The following is an 18,576-nucleotide window of genomic DNA, read 5'->3' on the forward strand; positions in this document are numbered from 1 at the left end:
GAATGTAAATAATAAAGAACCATATATATACAATACATCGTTCACGAAAAACCTATTATATTCGTTGAATTGCGTGTAACGAACTCGTTCCCAAAGATTTCGTGTCGTAGAATGAAACGTTATTGCAATCTAAGACTGATCGTAGTCGTAGATTCGTTAAAGACGAACGTGGAAACACCGCGACCACTTTCAGAAAGTTCACTCGCCGTAATAATAAAAGGTGAGAAACCGCTCACGCCCTTTCTCCCAGGGATTAAACCGGGGCTCCCATCGATTCATCGCCTCGGGAGAAAATTTTACGCTCGTGGAATACGATAAAGAATGAGAATTATCGCTTCAAACTTGCTATCCTTTCTTTGAACGTTGCGTTCGTTAGAATCGTTGCGGGATCGTTCCTCGATTCGGGAGGAAAACTTCGACGCGGATCGAAAGTATTCGGACGAGATCGGATGAGATACTAATGTAAGCTCAGAATTTTGAAGATTTCACTTCGGAACAGTTCGGCAATAATCGGACGCGATTGTGGCCGATTATCGCCGAATAGATCCGAACGTTACCGAGCTTATACGATCTCACCCGAATTTGCACGATCCGTCCCGAACTCGACAATCTCGAGATCCAGATCGATGATTAGAATAAGAAAACCACGAGGTAAAATCAAAATTGTGATTGTTCGATACCTACTAGGTAATAAAAACTCCCTACGATTTTTTCACTTATCAATTTGGCGTTAAAAAAACCTTTGTTTTTTTCGTCATAAGTAAAAAAAAAGAAAAAAAATAATAAGAAAGAAGCACACAGAAATTGTACTTATCTAAACGTAACTAAATAAACAAATGGAATAAAAGAAAGAGAGCATTAGGACGCCACTAGCCTGTGGGATATTTTTTTTCTTTTTTTTAATGCTCTTCGCTCTTGCTTTTTCTTGCTCTCCAACCAATTTTCATTTCTCTTTATTATCGTATCATTCACGCCGTGCCTAATTTAATGTACGTTAACCTGTTACGCCCGTTTAACGTTTTCTTATATCGTTTTTCGATATCCTGCAAATTTTAATTTCCATTTCTCTTCTCCTCGTCGACGAAGGTCGATCGATCGAAAATCCAAATCGTTGTATCTCCTCGATGTTCGAATCCCTGGCTCGATTGAAATGTTTTCATTAAATTGAAAGCCGTGAGTCCGATAGCGGAGAATAGAGAACCGTTAAACGCCTCTATCCGGGTGGAAGAAGATTGATATTCGGTTTGCATCGTTCGTTCTTATCTTTTCTGGAGAGGAGGAAAATTCTCTCCTCGGCTTTTAATCGCGGCGGATGAAGAAGAAGAGATTAAGACGGTTTCTTTTAGGAACCGTCGGCTAAAGCGGGGCCGGCCAGTAGAAATATCTGGCGAACGATTTAAAGTTATTAGTAAAAAGGCTCGCGTACCACTTATCTTACCTTCTTCGTGATCAATCCGCGAAAGAAAAAAGAGAGAGAGAGATAGAGAAAAGATATTTTTATCTCGCTTTCTTAACGGCTATAAATACAGAGAAAGCAAAAGGTATAATCTCGCAACAGGCGACGAGGGTATTCATCCACAGTGTTCCACGGCAACGTGATTCCTCTTTCTTCGACCACGTCATTTTCTTCATCTCCGGATTACAGGACTTTGCGTTTCCTTCTTCCTTTCTTTTTTTAAAGACTTCCATTCGATTTTTAACGATACAATACGGTTTCTTTCTTGCCAAATTTTCACGGGGAAAAAGGCAGGGCAAGATATCACCGCGTTTGTTGAAATTCCACAATGTGGAACGATTGAAAATATTTTCAATATTTATTATCTCGTAAAAAAAAGAAAAAAATTATTTCTTAAGTATAATTTTTCTTTTCAAAATTAGTTCTTAAAATTTTCGAAAATGTGTATTTTTTTTTTATATTCTCGTAAGAAAAATCATCAAATTTCAGAATTATATATAAATAGTATTCTTTTAGAAAGAACGCGAATAATCGTAGAGTACAATATTCTCGAAAAGCGATATATTTCAGAAACGTGCATGCATCGAAATTTGAAAGATATTTAAAAAAATTGGAAATCATTAAAAAAAAAAAGTATATTTATTTCTCTAAAAAAAAAATATAACGAATGGAAATTCTCGTTGCAACGATTTTAAAAAACAAAAAAAAGGATCTAAGAAAGATATTTTCACGATTTCGTTAATTTATTAGGTTATAAGGGAAGATGGAGGGGGAAGGGTGGATTCGAAGCGAATGGCCGGAAATTCTTCGAGGAACCGCGATTTTTCTCCGAATAAATAGCTGTCCCCTGACACGGGCAAAGTATTCGGGATATGCGGTGTGTACGCTCGAATCAGCGAAATGTATTTTAATTACGGAGTGATTCGGTGGAGTACGAGCGCAATGCGAGCAAATTCCACGCTTCTGACGTCATCGATGCATCCCCCCTCCCCAGCCAACATCGATTATTCGATACATCTTCGAAAGAAAATCCTCGCGTCGTCGCTCGTCCCAGAAAATTGGAGAAAAATTTCAAAGGGAATAGGTTATACGTATCCCGTATATTGTCACGACGATTCCTGATAATTCCAGCTAGGATAATTTAACTAGAGAGAGGCTAGAAATTACAGAGATTAGCGATTCGACAAGTAGCAAGTTGTAAGGATCCCCTTTCTGAACGCAAAATTGATTTTTGACATTAAATTGTGCGAATGTAAAATTTTAACGATCGATGAAAAAGAGGAAGATTGTGAAAAAAAAGAGAGTCTTGAAAATCTTAAGTTTTTGTTGGATTATCGGAAAGTGAAATTTTAGATTAGAAAAATGGAGATCGTAATGGAATTAATAGACAGAATGATAGAAAAGGTAGAGTGGATATAATTCTCGATAGAATTTCACATCTTTGTGATATATCAAAGTCTCGAAAGAATCGAAACAAAATTAATCACGATTCGATAATTATATACTCGCGAGATGTTTAAATATCAGCCTTAAAAATCACTTTCCTCATTTTTTTTTCATTTTCGAAATTTTTTTTTATCAATTCAAACATTTCTTCTTCTCATTCTCAAAAATATTTTTTTCGATTCAAAAATCCGATCCTTCATTCGAAAGCTGGTCATCGTAGAACCAAATTCCCTAGATCGATTGCTTTGTTTCGTGATTAAAAGCAATATATTAGGAAATTTGGTTGGCCATAATCTTCGCGCCAACAAGTGAAATAATCGAATATCTCGTAAACCGGAATAATTATAACTCGATTATAAATTTATTACATCGTACCGATCGCTTATTACATACGTATAATAATTATATACAATATATAGTAGTAATTATAATAAGAGATTGGGTCAAGATCGAAAGGCTAAAGGGTCCGGTTTGATTGGCACGGTGACAGGGAAATAGGCTTTGACCCAACCTGCACGTAACTCGCCCACAACTTTTCTCCCCTTTGATTTTCTCAAGCCGCTCGACAGATTTCTCCTCCCTTTGCGAGACGGATCCACTTTTTATTCTTTCGGTTCTGTTCGACGCGCGGAATCGAATCCCGCCTATTTTGCCGACCTCCACTACTACTCGTGCGCTCGCAGTAGTGGCGAATCGAAACTGGTCAGACTTCGCCGAGCGAAGAATCCCATTCGTTCTCGGCCGTTTGCCTGCTCGAGTTGCTTGCGCTTAAACGTTCAAGGTTTACGCCGTGGTTGATCTTAGCCTCCTCGGCGATACCAGAGTTTTAATCCGTTGAGAAAGAGTAACTAGTTAAAAATAAAGTTTGTTCGAGTAATTTAAGTTATCAAAATGCTTGAATTAACATTTATTCGTATTTAGCTAGTAGATTTTTCATATAAGTTTTGGCGATTACAATTATTTGGGATTATTATCATGTTAAACGATAAATTATTGAAGCAACTTGTCGAGGTAACTTTACTCTCGTAACTTCGACTTTTTATTAAATTTTTCCCATCGTTGATTCAGGTATATGTTTTTTTTTTTTTCTAAATTAAAATTATTTTGAATAAAAAATTGAAAAATTCTTTGGCATAGAATTTTCCCATCTTTTGATGGTTCGAAAATTCGAAGCGCCGATAATATTTTATTTTACAATGGTTCGAAAGTGTTTTATAACGGTGCCTTTGACGAAATTATAAATTGATATTGCGGTGTTCGAACGTCACAGATATATTGTAAATATTTCGTAATTTCGGTGATTGAATAATTTTAATAGTTCGAGACTTTATGAATCGAAACAATCGGATCGATTGTCACCCATCAATAAAATCTTTTATCGGAAAATTATTTAGAAATCGTGAAATTAATTCTTAATTGTAAATATTTCGTAATTTTGCAAGATGATAAGTGTCTCGATAATCTAGAATTGGTAATTAATAATCAACTTGAGAATTTATGATTAAAATTTAACGAGTTCGTCAGATTGGAGATCCGTCGGTAATTTGATACGCTAATTTATTAGTGACTAATTTTATTTTACTTTATACAGATTGAATAAAATAATTCGATATTATCTTGCGTTAATAAAAATTAGTGTTTCGAGTAAAAATAAAAAACGATAAAGAAACACGTAACTCGATATTAACGATCTTTTTTTACACTCTCAATGAGATCCTGATCGATACCGTTTAAAAAAAACCGGGTACGAATCCAAAATTATTCTCTCAAGATTGACCAAGTACATTCTGAACACTCTCTCTTTCTCTCTCAAATTTATCATCCCAAGTTTATACTCGCACATATATCGAAGGTAATAATATTGAGAAATTAATTGAGAAAAAATTAATTAACTCCGCGATAATTGTCACCGAGTACAATATAATTCCACTAATTGCCAAATTTCCCGATACGCCTTCATCGATCGCGAATCGAGTCTACGTTCACGCCCTCGCACGTTTCCGATACGGTTCACTCGTTACTTACAGAGGAACGATTAAAGCATATTATCAATTTGCGTCCGGTGCGAAATTCCGTTGGCCCTGAACTCGCCCCCGGGAGCCTTTCCATTTTGACCGCACACGTTGGGGTCGAATGTTTTTAACCGTGCACGAGACAGACAGAGAGAGAGAGAGAGAGAGAGAGAGAGAATTCACCGCGAAACTCTGCCAATGGTTTTATCAGACGCACGCACACAATCTAAACTCATTCCGCCCTTTAACTAAACTCGCTTGGCACTTGTCGGTAAATACGAATTTGTCGTTAGTAAACTATGGATTTCGATTTCGGTAAACTTTGTCTCAATTTCGTGCAAGTCCGTTTTCGGCCGGTTTGTGCGCCGAGAGAACGAGTTACGCGAAACCTGATCGACCTTAATTACGTGCCGAGCCGATTAGGCTATAGTTACGGTGGAGATAATACGAAGAATCGAAGAATTTTTAATTATCCAGTTAATTAAATTAAGTCCCTTTTTTTATTCGTTTCGTTATTTTCGTATATACCGTGGCACGATGCAGAAACGAATAGAAGAAACGAATTTATCCTATCGTTATTGAATTCCGAGATCCAAGGGTCCTCAAGCCGATAAGGCATTTAGAAACAATTGTTAATACGGCTCGTCCAAAACTCGCAGCTTTTTTACCAATTGTAGGAAAGGTCAATGAGTGAAAGGAAAAGAGGATTAATAATCAAAATAAACGTATCTTTTGTTTTATAGTATGTCAAGATGAGCTTGTACGTTAATAACGGGATAAGTAGAGTAGTACATTTATAGTCTAAGTCGTTACACAATGTCGTACTCTGCCGTCTCTTTTTAATAGACACGATGCTTTTGTGAACACTATGACGACTGGTAGAACACACGCGACACCAGCGCCACGTAGCTTTCAACTATCGGTATTACATTTATTATTTATTATTCTTATCCTTCAAATTTACGTTTTCCTACAAAAATATATTTCGATTGTAACAGTAAAACTTACGACACGGAAATTAATTTAACCACAATGCTAGAGATACTTCTTCAACTATCGTACAACGAATACAAGAACGACATTTGCCCGTAATCGAAAGGGAGGGGGAAACTCGCATAACTGAGCGTCTCACGTGAGAAGGTGGCGGCACACGAAGCAATTCGTGGAAACGACACGTGCCAGGGAATAAATCTATCCTCCTTCGTTATTTCGTGCCTCTTTCCGCGCGTAATTTCGTAGAGGTAGCATGGACACCAACCTTCTCCTCCTCCTCTTCCGTTTTCTCCCATTTCTCGCCAGTCACCTAGAACCAAACTTTCGTCCGAATACTTCGTCATCTGTTCCGCACCATTTACTTTATTTGTCCTCTAGCGTTGCGCCAAAAGCGACAAATCCAACTTTTCCACGATTAGCTTTTTTCACCTGAATAAACAGTTGTTGAGAGACAGAAATATCTAGCTATAGTTCGCGTATCGATAACTGACCGGAGGACATACATATCGAGTTAAAATAAACTGCATTATTAGCCAATTGCGCCAAACTCGTCCGGATTTAACGCTTTTCGCCCCTCTCTCTCTCTCTCTCTCTCTCTCTCTCTCTCTCTCTCTCTGTTTCAAACTCGTCACGTTCTCGCTTCTTTTTTTTTCTTTCTTTCTCGAGACCGTAGTTTTTTCTCGGATATCTCCGTTATTCTCCTCGCGAACCATTCCTTTCCCTCGAAGTGCAAAAAGAATATGAAATATAGCGGATCGTGTATATCGCCGTTTGTTTTAATTCGGGATTCCGTTGAGATGCACGGCACAGCTATTCGGTCGATATGCGTTTTTCCTTGGTATTTTTTTTTAACGGTGTATTCGAACATAGAAACGGATACGTTTCATTGGAAATGAATTTACCATCAAGAGAAAGATTAAGAAGAATAATTTATAAATATAATTATTTTTATTTTTAAAGTTAAAGTTCAGATTCGAAATTTGAAAATTATTACGTGTAATTATACAGAAGAATCGTTGTTAAGATACTTTATCCATCCTTTTCAAAGGAGAACTCTGTCTCCGTCCACCGACCGACCTGCGTAATTCAAGAATTTAATAAACGTGCATATCTGTAACGTTCAACCGTTACCATTGTCCATTAACTTTGAATTCAAGCCGATTAATACAATTCCGACGGCACGAATTCCGATAATTCGCGGAATTTTATTTTCAAAGAGTGACGTGCTCGTTTCGAGCTGTAACCTTATGCAACATACGGTTGTGAACATACGGTTGTGAAACGGGGAGAAAATAAAAAAAAAAAAAAAAGAGAAGAGAGGGGAAGGAGAAAAATGGACAAGGATTTACACAGTTCCTCGCACGACCCCGTTTTCCACTCGCTAATACTCGAAAGCAGTTGATAAATAAATAAAACGACGCGCTTTTCGTCGCGCGACAAAAAGTGTAAACTTGAGACGTCAATATTTGTCCAATGTTTGCGAGATATCGAAACGCGACGAGTTTCTCTTTCTCTCGCACACATAGACGCGCGCGCGTGCATTCTCTCTCTCTCTCGCTCACATTTCTCCACGCTTCAATACGTACGCAATGGTTCATATTTTTTTTCTCTCCTTTTCTCACAACGTATTAAAATATACTTCAATGCACACGTACGTTCTCACACACTCGCATATCTTGTAATATATACTTTCAACACGCGTGGAATATTCATATTCTCTTTCTCTCTTACTACACATATTACACGCACTTCGATACACGTACACATTCTCCCTTTGACTCGCATATTTTGCAACCTAAACACACACGTAACATTCTCTTTCTCTCTCTTTCTTTTACTTGTTACATACACTTCAATACATATATACGTTCTCACACACTTTCTTTGACTCACATATTTTGCAATATACTTCGACACATACACACTCTTTCTCATTACACATTTTGCGATACACGTGCACACTCACTCATTCATCACGATATACTACGGCATACTTCAAAGCATACATCTCTGTGTCTCTCCGTCTCTCTCTCTCTCTGTCAAACATACTTCACATATACGAACACACACATTGAAGAAATTGTTAGAAGTAGAAGCAAGGAAAGGCATACACGTGAGATAGAACGTAGAACGCAAACTTGGACGTCGAGGAGTTCTTAATAATTTACGGGGGGGAAACTGCCGACGATCTGATAATCTGCCGTCAGTCATTTTCAGAAAACTTAGCCTCGAAGGTGGTATCCCTCACTCGAGAAGGAGAGGAGAAAGCCGGCCCCACCGGCTTACAAGCATACGGGTTATCTCGGTGGATCGCGCACGTAGACCAGTTTCAAGTAAATTGATTGCAGTCTAAGATTTTAGCCGGCGAAACGAGCCCATTATCGTCCACGAGAAAGTGGCTGGATAAGGCTGAACGGGCCCCCGCTCACTCTTTCCGCGTCGTGGCCCGTGTGCGCTTTTACGAATCGGGAATACGCTCCAACTCTATAAATATTTATCACGTATCACAGCGTCTCTACGATTCTTGGCTAATTCGTGCGCCCCTTAATGCCCCTTCCTTCAAACTCGATGATAATCCTAAAGGCATTACTTCTCCAAATGTACAAAAAGAATGAACGTGATACTAAAATTATATCGATTATTAAACGAAATAGATATATTTATGGATTTTAATGCTTGTTGGAAAAGAGAAAGAAAATATTAATGTTATTTTATTATATTGAAATTGTTTGGAGAAATAGTCATTGCAATAAATATCGTAATATTTTTCAAAAATCAACATTTTGATACAATACCTTTTTTAAATATAGGTTAGAAAGGAACTTGATTTTTAGATTTCTCGTTGCCTGAGAACTTTCAAATCTTGAAATAAATATATAGCACGAGAAATTATAGTCTTAATAAATTTCGATTTTTAAATGTTTCAGAGGTTATGTTTGATACGCGAAGGTATGGTAAGAGTCACGAAACATCTTAGTCTCAAAATTATTCAAACGTAATGCACCGATGTATCAGACGTCAGAACTGGTATTTTGACAGATCTATAGTTAGATAAGGAAACTTTGGTAATTTAAAAAAGAGAAATGCACCGCCCTGAATACAATAAATTGCACTTAATATCGGTCAATGCTGAAATCTCGAATGGTTTAATTCACGACTTCGCGGCCCAACAAGTGACAGGAATAACGATGGCCACACGTTGCAAGACAAAATTCCCTGTCAAAATCTTACGAAAACCGTAAAGTGGCGCCCCCTAGTCGATATCGGTACTCGAGTCGTACATCGTATATTTCTAGAAACGAATATATCGTCGTTTCTACGTCACGTACCTTATTAATCTCTTCATTGTCGAGTTTCCATGTTCACCTGAACCTTGAACGACCGGTGGAGCGAATTTTTAAGCATCCGCACTGCGTCATGGAGGATCGTTGACCGCGAAGATGCAACTAGGCTATTCGCGGTTTGCGCTCTCGCTGCTCGGCATCGACACTTTTTCATAATTTATAATAACGAAACGCGTCGACTATGATAGGTAATGCATAATTACGCGAAATATAAACGAACGAACGACTGACTTTTTCGCCGATTTCCACTTCATCGGTTAAAAGAACTTTCATAGGGACGCGTTTTCTCTTTCGCGAATACATGTTGCCACAAAATTAATTTCCTGCCATGTGGAACCGTGGGTGTAGAGTCAGCTAGATACCGGAAAATCGAAATAGCCCAATGGAACGATGATAATTGCAGCGCCCTCTATTTGCCAAGTTTCGAACGATCGCGACGCTCCGTTGCTCTCGAAATTTAATCAAAATCCCTGGTCCAGAGTGCATTTGACGGTAAAACTATCAACAATTGAATTGTAAAAAATTATTTTTCATTACGTTGACAATAAATAATAGTGATTTTTATTTTCTGTGTTATATATTCATTGATAAAATACGATTCTCGATTTTACTTTCGAACGAATTTGAATTTTAGGTTATTTCAGCACGCATAAAGGTTATTTGGTCTATATTTAATACAAAAGAATGTTTTTTCGCGAGTGAACGTGATGTTAAGAGTGACAATTACCGTTGGATAGTCAATTCTGGATACATTATCCGTTTGTAAGAAACGTTCTCGAGAATTTTACTTTCAAATCGAGTCTCAAATCCTTAGGATTATCTAGAGTAGTTAAGAGTTACTTTATTCTCGAGAATCGCAACGAGAAAAAGTATTTTTTCGCGAGTGGACGTGAAAATAACGTGAAAGTGAAAATAATTCTCTGTCACACTCGATTTCACTCTCGGAAATCGTATTCGTATCTTGATGGAAGCCTCTGTGTTTTTCTCCGTCGTTATCTTCGCAAACTTCGAACCCAGTTTTCCGTAACCTGCGAATTCTTCCTTTCTCTCTCTCTCTTTCTCTTTCTCTCTTCTCGTTTAGTTTTCATAGAGCGGAGGGGCTAGGAACCCGGCAAAGTTAATTTTCTACTTAGTTGATGGATGGTCGAATCGAGGGAACCTTCGCGCCGAAAATAGAGCCTACAGTTTGCGATACATTTAATTATCCCCATTCAACTTACTCTTCTCCTTCGGGGATAGATACTCGTTAACCTTTCAATCTCTTTTTTTTCCCCCGCCCCTCTCTTTCTCTTCAAGTCTTTTACATCACGCCAGTTCATTGGATATTCACGCGACTCGAGTTGTATATCGCAACACGCGAATGCGCGACGTTCTATCGTGATGTTAGAAATAACAGAATCGTTATTATATAATATCGCGTAAATATGTCATTCACGTTTGTGCGTACCTCGTAATTCATACTGGATTCCGTTTGCCACGATATATCCGATCGTTATTTCCTCCACTGTCTATTAATCGCTTAATCCATGGACGATGGAACTTGCCAATTCGCGTTGATCGCCATCGGTTCATCGAATTTCCCCCTCTCCCATTTTTCCTCGCGTCTTTAAGATTGGCGTAGCACGATTGTAAAATATTGCGATTGGTTAATCAATTTTTGTGCGTTTTTTAGTCCGTATAGGATCAAATGCGAGTATAATCGTGTATATTCTGTATACACGATCCAGCGAATTGGCCGACTGTTGACAAACATTATACGGGGACTGTTTGCGGACAATATCTGTCAATGTAGATAAGCCTTTAAACCGCCAATGAAATACATGGGCCTCGCGAAGCAGAAAGTGTATACTTTTTTCTTTACTATTAAATCTTTTATTTTTACTTCCTTCGTACTTTTCTCGCGTCATATTTTCCTAAATAAATTTCAAAATCGTTATATGTTATTCATATTTGACGTACTTTATACTTTTATACACAAATTTCGAAATTAATTCGACAACTTGTGACGCAGCATATATTATATATTGCTTCATATTTATGCATAAAAGTTTCAAAATTCTATCCAACTAACCTAACCTATTGTCTTACCTATTATTTTACGTATCTCTAATCTACTATCCAGTTTCCAATTTCTAAAAAATAAGAAGTAGAAGTACAAAAACTAGAAACGAAGAAAAAAAATCGGGTAAAGGCGGAATCTACCCTATCTTCATCCTCGATACAAGCATATTCAGGTTTCACAAGTGGACGGTTCTTCGTCGAATGTATTTGTGAAGCTGTAACAATATTTTTTGTGCTCTCGTACGAGAGTAAACGGTTACTGGGCGAGAAGAACACCGGCTGGTGTGCAAAAAGACGAAGCTTCGATGAAAAATGGTGGCAGCACTGTAGCGGATAGGTAAATTATCATTTCGTAAAGTCGAAACCGGCGATACTGGGGGGAATCGAAAACACGGAATTCGAACATTTTTCGACGCATATTATAATTATCCAAGATCAAGAGATAAAAATGCGTATTTCATCAGATATGTATTTTACAAAGCAAAGCCTCTTCCGAGTCGCTGACGAATCGAATCTCGGCCTTCGTAGAATTTGAGTATCCTTCTTTATACATACGCGAGGAGTATGATCGATCAAGATATTCAGCTTCTTCATGGTAATTTTTGTGTAAGACGTACGACAAATACGACGATGCGTCGTTCTTCATTGAAGCAAAGATTAGAATGGTTCTTTGTTCGAAATGAATACCAGAATAGTAGAAATATTTTGTCCATGATAAAATGACGTATATAGAATGATTTTTCGAGTTATTATAAACGTATATATAAATGTGAAATGATTCACTTTTTTTTATTCGTCTTTCTAGTTTCCGTTTTCTGAAAACGAAATCTCACAAACAACGTAACACATAAGTCATTATTACTTAATTACTAATGATTTAAAACTTAGAAAATCATATTTATTATTAACAATTCTATTAGGAACTTATTTTACAATTCTTCAAACAATTGAATATTTATTTAAATTCATTTTTTTGCTTTAACGATAGAATTTATGGATCAATCTTCTTTATAGCAACAGAATTCCATGGTTTAATTGGATCAATTTTTTTATTAATTTCTTTTTATCGAATATTAAATATTCATTTTTCTAATATACATAATATAAATTTTGAATTAGCAATTTGATACTGACATTTTGTTGATGTAATTTGATTATTTTTATACACATTTATTTATTTATTAATTTAAAATAAATTTAAAAAATAAATATTTTTAATCTATAATTAAATATATTATATAAACTAATAACACTAGTTTCTTCGTATCCAGAAATCTAATAATTTTACGATTTACATTATTATAATTATTATAAATATTCAGGTTTAAAAAAATATTATTTCCTCCTGGATTTAATTATCAATTAAACTAAAATTTCTCGCGGAGGATATTCGGAAATATTCACATAGACTCACGTGTCCTACTAAAGCCGAAAGGGTTAACAGGCTCGTTCTTGTCCGAAATTTGTCGCTCGGAGGAAAGACGATATCCGACATTCGGTCGACTCTACCCGGCCAATATTATACGAAAAAATCGATATTTCTACGCTAGACGAAGCGAGATAAGAACGTAGATGCGACGAAGACGGAACGATCCGATTCTATCCGCGTCTTGCTTCAAATTGAACATTTGATAAAAGTATATAGAAAAAGGCTTGTAATCGAAGCATATTGAATTATTATTGAATATGCATCTGTATTAAAAGTCGCGTAGAAATTAATTATTATTATTTGGTTCTAATTCTTTGGACAAAGAAAAATTGAATATATCTATAGTCTTTACTTAAAGGATACGAGTTTCCTCTCGCCCCTCCACGTGTTGCGAAACGAGACGACGAAAGAGAGAGAGAGAGAGGGAGAGAAATAGAAAGAGACTCGAGGGTGTGGATCGCCAGGTATGCGGATCACATTCAACACTCGTTGAAAGACTCATTCCTTCATACGCATTTAGATTGTCGCGACTGGTTTATTCTTCGAACGATGCGGCCAAGGGATAGTACACTGGCATCGTCCGCTATTTATATCCGCGAGCCAGATCCGCGTGTCATCGAAAACTACGACGTAAACGTGGAAAAGTCACGTTTTCGGAACATCAATTTCCTGGTGACTTGATATAATACAATAATAATAATAATTACGAAATTATTAATGAATTAATGAAATTATTCGCCAGAAGAAGAGCTTGGACACTTGTAGAAAACTCTTTCACACATTTTTTGAAAACATAACACCCCGATCTTCGTAGAATCTCGAGATAGAGCCGACTATCCATAGAATAGGAAATTTTCGTCACGCGATCGCACGCTTTCCTGGTGACTTGATATAATACAAAAAATAATAATAATAATAATTACGAAATTATTAATGAATTAATAAAATTATTCGCCAGAAGAAGAGCTTGGACACTTCTAGAAAACTCTTTCACACTTTTTTTGAAAACATAACACCTCGATCTTCGTAGAATCTCGAGATAGAGCCGACTATCCATAGAATAGGAAATTTTCGTCACGCGATCGCACGCCATAGAATAAGGAATCGCTGTGACGCGATCGCCGCGGCCTCTATGCGTCAATTACGATAGAGTAGGAAATTTTCGTGATGTGTCGCACGCGTCAACCGCCATAGAATAAAACATATCTGTGACGTGTCGCACGCGTCAATCGCCGTAGAATAAAACTTCTTCTTTATGACGCGATCATAAGCGTTATATATAACATCTCTATGCGTTCAATTACCATTGAATAGAAAATTTTCGTGACGTGTCGCACGCGTCAATCGCCATAGAATAAAACTTCTTCGCGTACGCGTCATAGAACATCTCTATGCGTTCAATTACCATGGAATAGGAAATTTTCGTGACGTGTCGCACGTGTCAACCGCCATAGAATAAAACTTCTTCGCGTACGCGTCATAGAACATCTCTATATGTTCAATTACCATGGAATAGGAAATTTTCGTGACGTGTCGCACGCGTCAATCGCCATAGAATAAAACTTCTTCGCGTACGCGTCATAGAACATCTCTATGCGTTCAATTATCATAAAATAGGAAATTTTCGTGACGTGTCGCACGCGTCAATTGCCATAGAATAAAACATATCTGTGACGTGATCGCACGCGTCAATCGCCATAGAATAAAACTTCTTCCCGTACGCGTCATAGTACATCTCTATGCGTTCAATTACCATTGAATAGGAAATTTTCGTGACGTGTCGCACGCGTCAATCGCCATAGAATAAAACTTCTTCCCGTACGCGTCATAGAACATCTTTATGCGTTCAATTACCATAAAATAAGAAATTTCCATGATGTGATCGTACGCGTCAATCGTCATAGAGTAAGAAACGTTTGTGATTGCGATGTGCGTGAATCGTCATAGAATCTCTTCCGAGTTCAATTATCACAGAATAGAAAATTTCCAATGATATAATGGTACGTCATGGAACAGGAAATCGGTGTGAACCGCCGTGCAATAGGAAATACGACTCGTGTCGAGTCTCGAACGCACGGTTTGTTCCCTTTCTGCTCGGCGTGGTTAAATCCTTTTTTGCTACGGCTCGAGGCAAACCGATGGCGGGGCTTTTCGACGACGAGGAATTCGAGGAGAAAATTTTAACGCTGTTGATTCAACGCGTAATTACCGCGTAATTCGCAAGAGAATCGTGTAGCGATATATTAATTCGGGGAGGAGAATAACGGCGGAAGAAGGAAAAATGACGCGATATTAGGTCGCCTCAAAAGTTCCACTATGTCTTACTATGGATACCTTCACAATTTCATCTCTCTTTGAAACTTGAAATATTATTTTATTTCTCCAACAAGATGACTCGTTTGAAAAATATAATCCCTTGAATGTGATTTAAGGATTCTTTCACGTAGAATCATCGCATCATTTCTATATCCTATTTAAATTATACTATAAAACTATAAAATTGTAGAAAGAATATTCAAATTTATCAAATTATCCCATTTTTAAATAATGTCTCGACAATAAACGAAAAGTAAAAAACTTTCGATATTTTTTCGTATAATACAAACAAATTATATCTCGCCAATAATTCAGCAAAATTGTTCCATCAACTCTTTGATAGAGTTAACTCTTTGACGAGATTCGTTTCGTCAAAGAGTACCGTGCCAATTATACGTATATATATATCCACGCACCATGAAACGTGTACACGGAGAAATCCATTCCGCTCTAAGAAAAATTAAAAATCCCTCAAAAAACCCCTCCAATTCTTTTAATCGTCAATTTGAACGAACACGCGCCCATATATATATATATATATATATATATATATATATATTTTCGGCCACGTTTGCGCAAACGTATCGCGTAATTTTACCTGGCCGAATCCGCCGGATATAAATAATCCGAGACGGTTGATCGCGAAGGTTGATCGTTCCCACGTTTACAACAACGGCAACCGTGGCCGCGGCCGCGGCCGCAACGTGGAAAATTTCGTGCGGGGAATAAGAGTCGCGCAAGCTCCCCGGCCAGGCCGAGCTAACAGGTACATACGCGAAATTTCGTTAGCGAGCGAGGTGAATAGACACTCGATCTTCTCTACTCCCCCCACCTCCTCCTCCCATGTACGTGTACGTGTGCGCGCGCGCCCGCGTAAAAAAGCCATGAATAAGCCGCCTCCCCCTCCTCCCACCCGAAGACCGAACACCGCTTTCTCTCGCACTCGCGATCTCGACTCGTCCTTACACTTTTGTCCAAACCGAAGTGGAACTTCGCTTTTCTTCCGCCACCTCTCTCTCTACCTCTCCCCTCCCCCTCCTCCTTCTTCCCTCCTTCGAAATCGATACACACAGGTACTCGAGAGCTCGAGTGGAAGAGAGAGAAAAAAAGGTGACCCCCCCCCTCTTTACTTCGGTAAGGTGAACGAAAGGTGAGGAGGATTCTTCTTCGAGAGAGGGGAATGATCGTTAAGGCTCGATCGATATAACAGAGATCTTCCATCCTATATATATATCCTATATATCTTATATATATATATATATATATATAAAATATATAAGATGTATATATATATATATATATAGGAGGATCTTCGCGAGAGGGGAATGATCGTTAAGGCTCGATCGATATAACAGAGATCTTCCATCCTATATATATATCCTATATATCTTATATATATATATATATATATATATATATATATATATATAAAATATATGATGTATATATATAGGAGGATCTTTATATTATATATATACACATATTCGAAATTCTTCTCTGGATGGAGAGAAGCGAGAGGATAGTTGGGCCGCGTATAATAATAACGGTGTCCTGTGTTTCGGTGGAAAAATGTCGGTGCGCGCTCCGTCGGAAGGGATCCGTGGAAGGGAACCGCCACCGGTACACCGGTACACCGGAGGAGCACCGGCATCGGGAGGACCGGGTCTTCCACCACCACCGCCACCGCCGCCACCACCACCACCACCGCCACCGCCACTGCCACCACCACCGCCGCCGCCGCCGCCGCTAGCTGGATCACCGCCACCAGGACCGGCAACACGACCACCTTTGGAGCAGCAGCACCACCGGCGCTGCCGCCACCGCGTTATTGATTTGACAGGAATGACGGGAAATGGCGCAGGAATCGATAAGAGGTGGTCCCAAGCCGTGGTGGTGGGCTCTGCGCGGGTGTGCGGCGCGGGTGAACGAGAAGCGGGCGTAGAGGAAGGGAGAGAGAGAAGGAGAGAGAGAAAGGGAGGGAGGAAGGGAGAGAGAGTGAGGGAAGGAGGGAGGTGGATGGTAGGAGGAGAGGGGTTACCGTGGAAAGCTCCTCTTCTCTCCGGGGTGGGGTGCAGGGTGGGGGTGGAGCAGAGAATATTTTCATACTCCAGACTCCCGGCGTAGGTAGAAGATGGCAGCCGAGGCGTGATTCGAGACCGGGACCTTCACTCTCTGTGGCCGCGCGCGAGTAGGGGGTATCCTTCGTCGTACGGAGACCAGATCGCGGAAGTAGTGCGCTAGCGTGGTGCATTATCGCGTGTCGTCCAGTGTACCAGGAGATTCGCGATGTTCTAGGAGGACCCGTCGTTTCTATACCCGTCGGTGCCGGTTTGTCCTCCTATCGCCGCGAGCCTTCTCTCTCTCTCTCTCTCTTTCTTTTCTCTCCGCTGCTTCTCTCTCTTTCTCTCTCTCGCATCCCTCTAACCTTTCAACCATTAAAATTCTTTCCGATCGTCGATCGGAAATTTCCGAAACGAATTCGACGTCGATCTGTCTCTCTCTCTTTCTTACGTTTCTTTCGTTTATTCTTTTTCTCTCTATCTATCTATCTATCTATCTCTCTCGTCGATTCTTCTCGCGAATTCCATTCTTCCATTCCATTCTCTTTTGTTCAGTTGTGCGCCTCCCCCGTGTGATACACATAGACACACACATACACACACACACGTATACACGTACACAGGACACACGACATTTTTCCTCTCTATCTCGCTTTTTTCTTTTTTCTCCATCTCGCACTCTCCTCGCCCGACGAAACCCCGCGTAACCCCAAGTCGGTCAGTCGTGTTACTCATGATCCAACCGGCGACCAGGTAGTATCGCTGATTATGCGCGACATGAGCACCACCGCCATCGTAGTGTTTTACGAGCGTCATGTAAAATGGAATTAAACAATGTTGTTAAGACGTAAACATGTTTTGGCTACACTGTGGACTCTTTGTTCTCGTGATTGCCGTACCTGGATTTATTAGCAGCGCCGACAGCACGTCCAAGCGAGGTAACGCCTGCCTGCCTGCCTGCCTGCCTTGCCCGCCTGTCTATTTGTCTACCTGCTTGCTCGCTTTTACCTCTCTCTCTCTCTCTCTCTATCTAATCTATCTATCTATCTCTCTGTGTTTATCCATCGCATTTCCATCCTCTCTGCCTTGCCTGTCTATTTACCTGCCACGCAAGGTACTTCCTCCTCGTCCCCCTTTGTCTCGTTGATCGAAACACACAGTTTCGATCCCCGTTTACACACCGTAAATTACATATATCGAAAATCGGCGAGGAGGATTGGTTGAAAGCGTGGCCATGCGTCCTGGGAATCCGGATGGCCTCTTCTCACCTCTCCTCCTCCTCCTCTTCCTTCCTTCCTTCCTTGATTTATACCCGTTGGCACGCGATCCTGTAATTTTCCTAGGCCGTGGTTACGCGCTCTCATATATATATATATATATATTTATGTATGTATATATCTTTCTCTTTCCCTCGTTCGCCTTTTCGTCTCGTCTCCTTCGCTCGTAAATTCCGCTTGGA

The 18,576-nt window shown here is 39.2% G+C and overlaps 1 protein-coding gene across 21 annotated transcripts in view; it reads left to right on the top strand.

The window, feature by feature from the left end:
• Nucleotides 1-17,159: 17,159 nt before the first annotated feature.
• Nucleotides 17,160-18,576, top strand: part of LOC551663 (disintegrin and metalloproteinase domain-containing protein 11) — an 82,366-nt gene continuing 80,949 nt past the window's right edge. For 15 of the 21 annotated variants that reach the window (XM_016913610.2, XM_016913613.2, XM_016913604.2 and 12 more), the window contains exons 1-2: nucleotides 17,160-17,375; nucleotides 17,871-18,055. In XM_016913610.2, coding sequence (XP_016769099.2) covers nucleotides 17,971-18,055 — 85 coding nt within the window. In that variant the 5' untranslated portion in view covers nucleotides 17,160-17,375; nucleotides 17,871-17,970. Of the gene's footprint in view, nucleotides 17,386-17,421; nucleotides 18,056-18,576 lie in introns of those variants that run through there. The other 6 variants (XM_006564656.3, XM_016913606.2, XM_016913616.2 and 3 more) reach the window with 3 other exon arrangements.

This window comes from Apis mellifera, linkage group LG8 (assembly GCF_003254395.2).
Source record: "Apis mellifera strain DH4 linkage group LG8, Amel_HAv3.1, whole genome shotgun sequence".
NCBI lineage: Eukaryota > Metazoa > Arthropoda > Insecta > Hymenoptera > Apidae > Apis > Apis mellifera.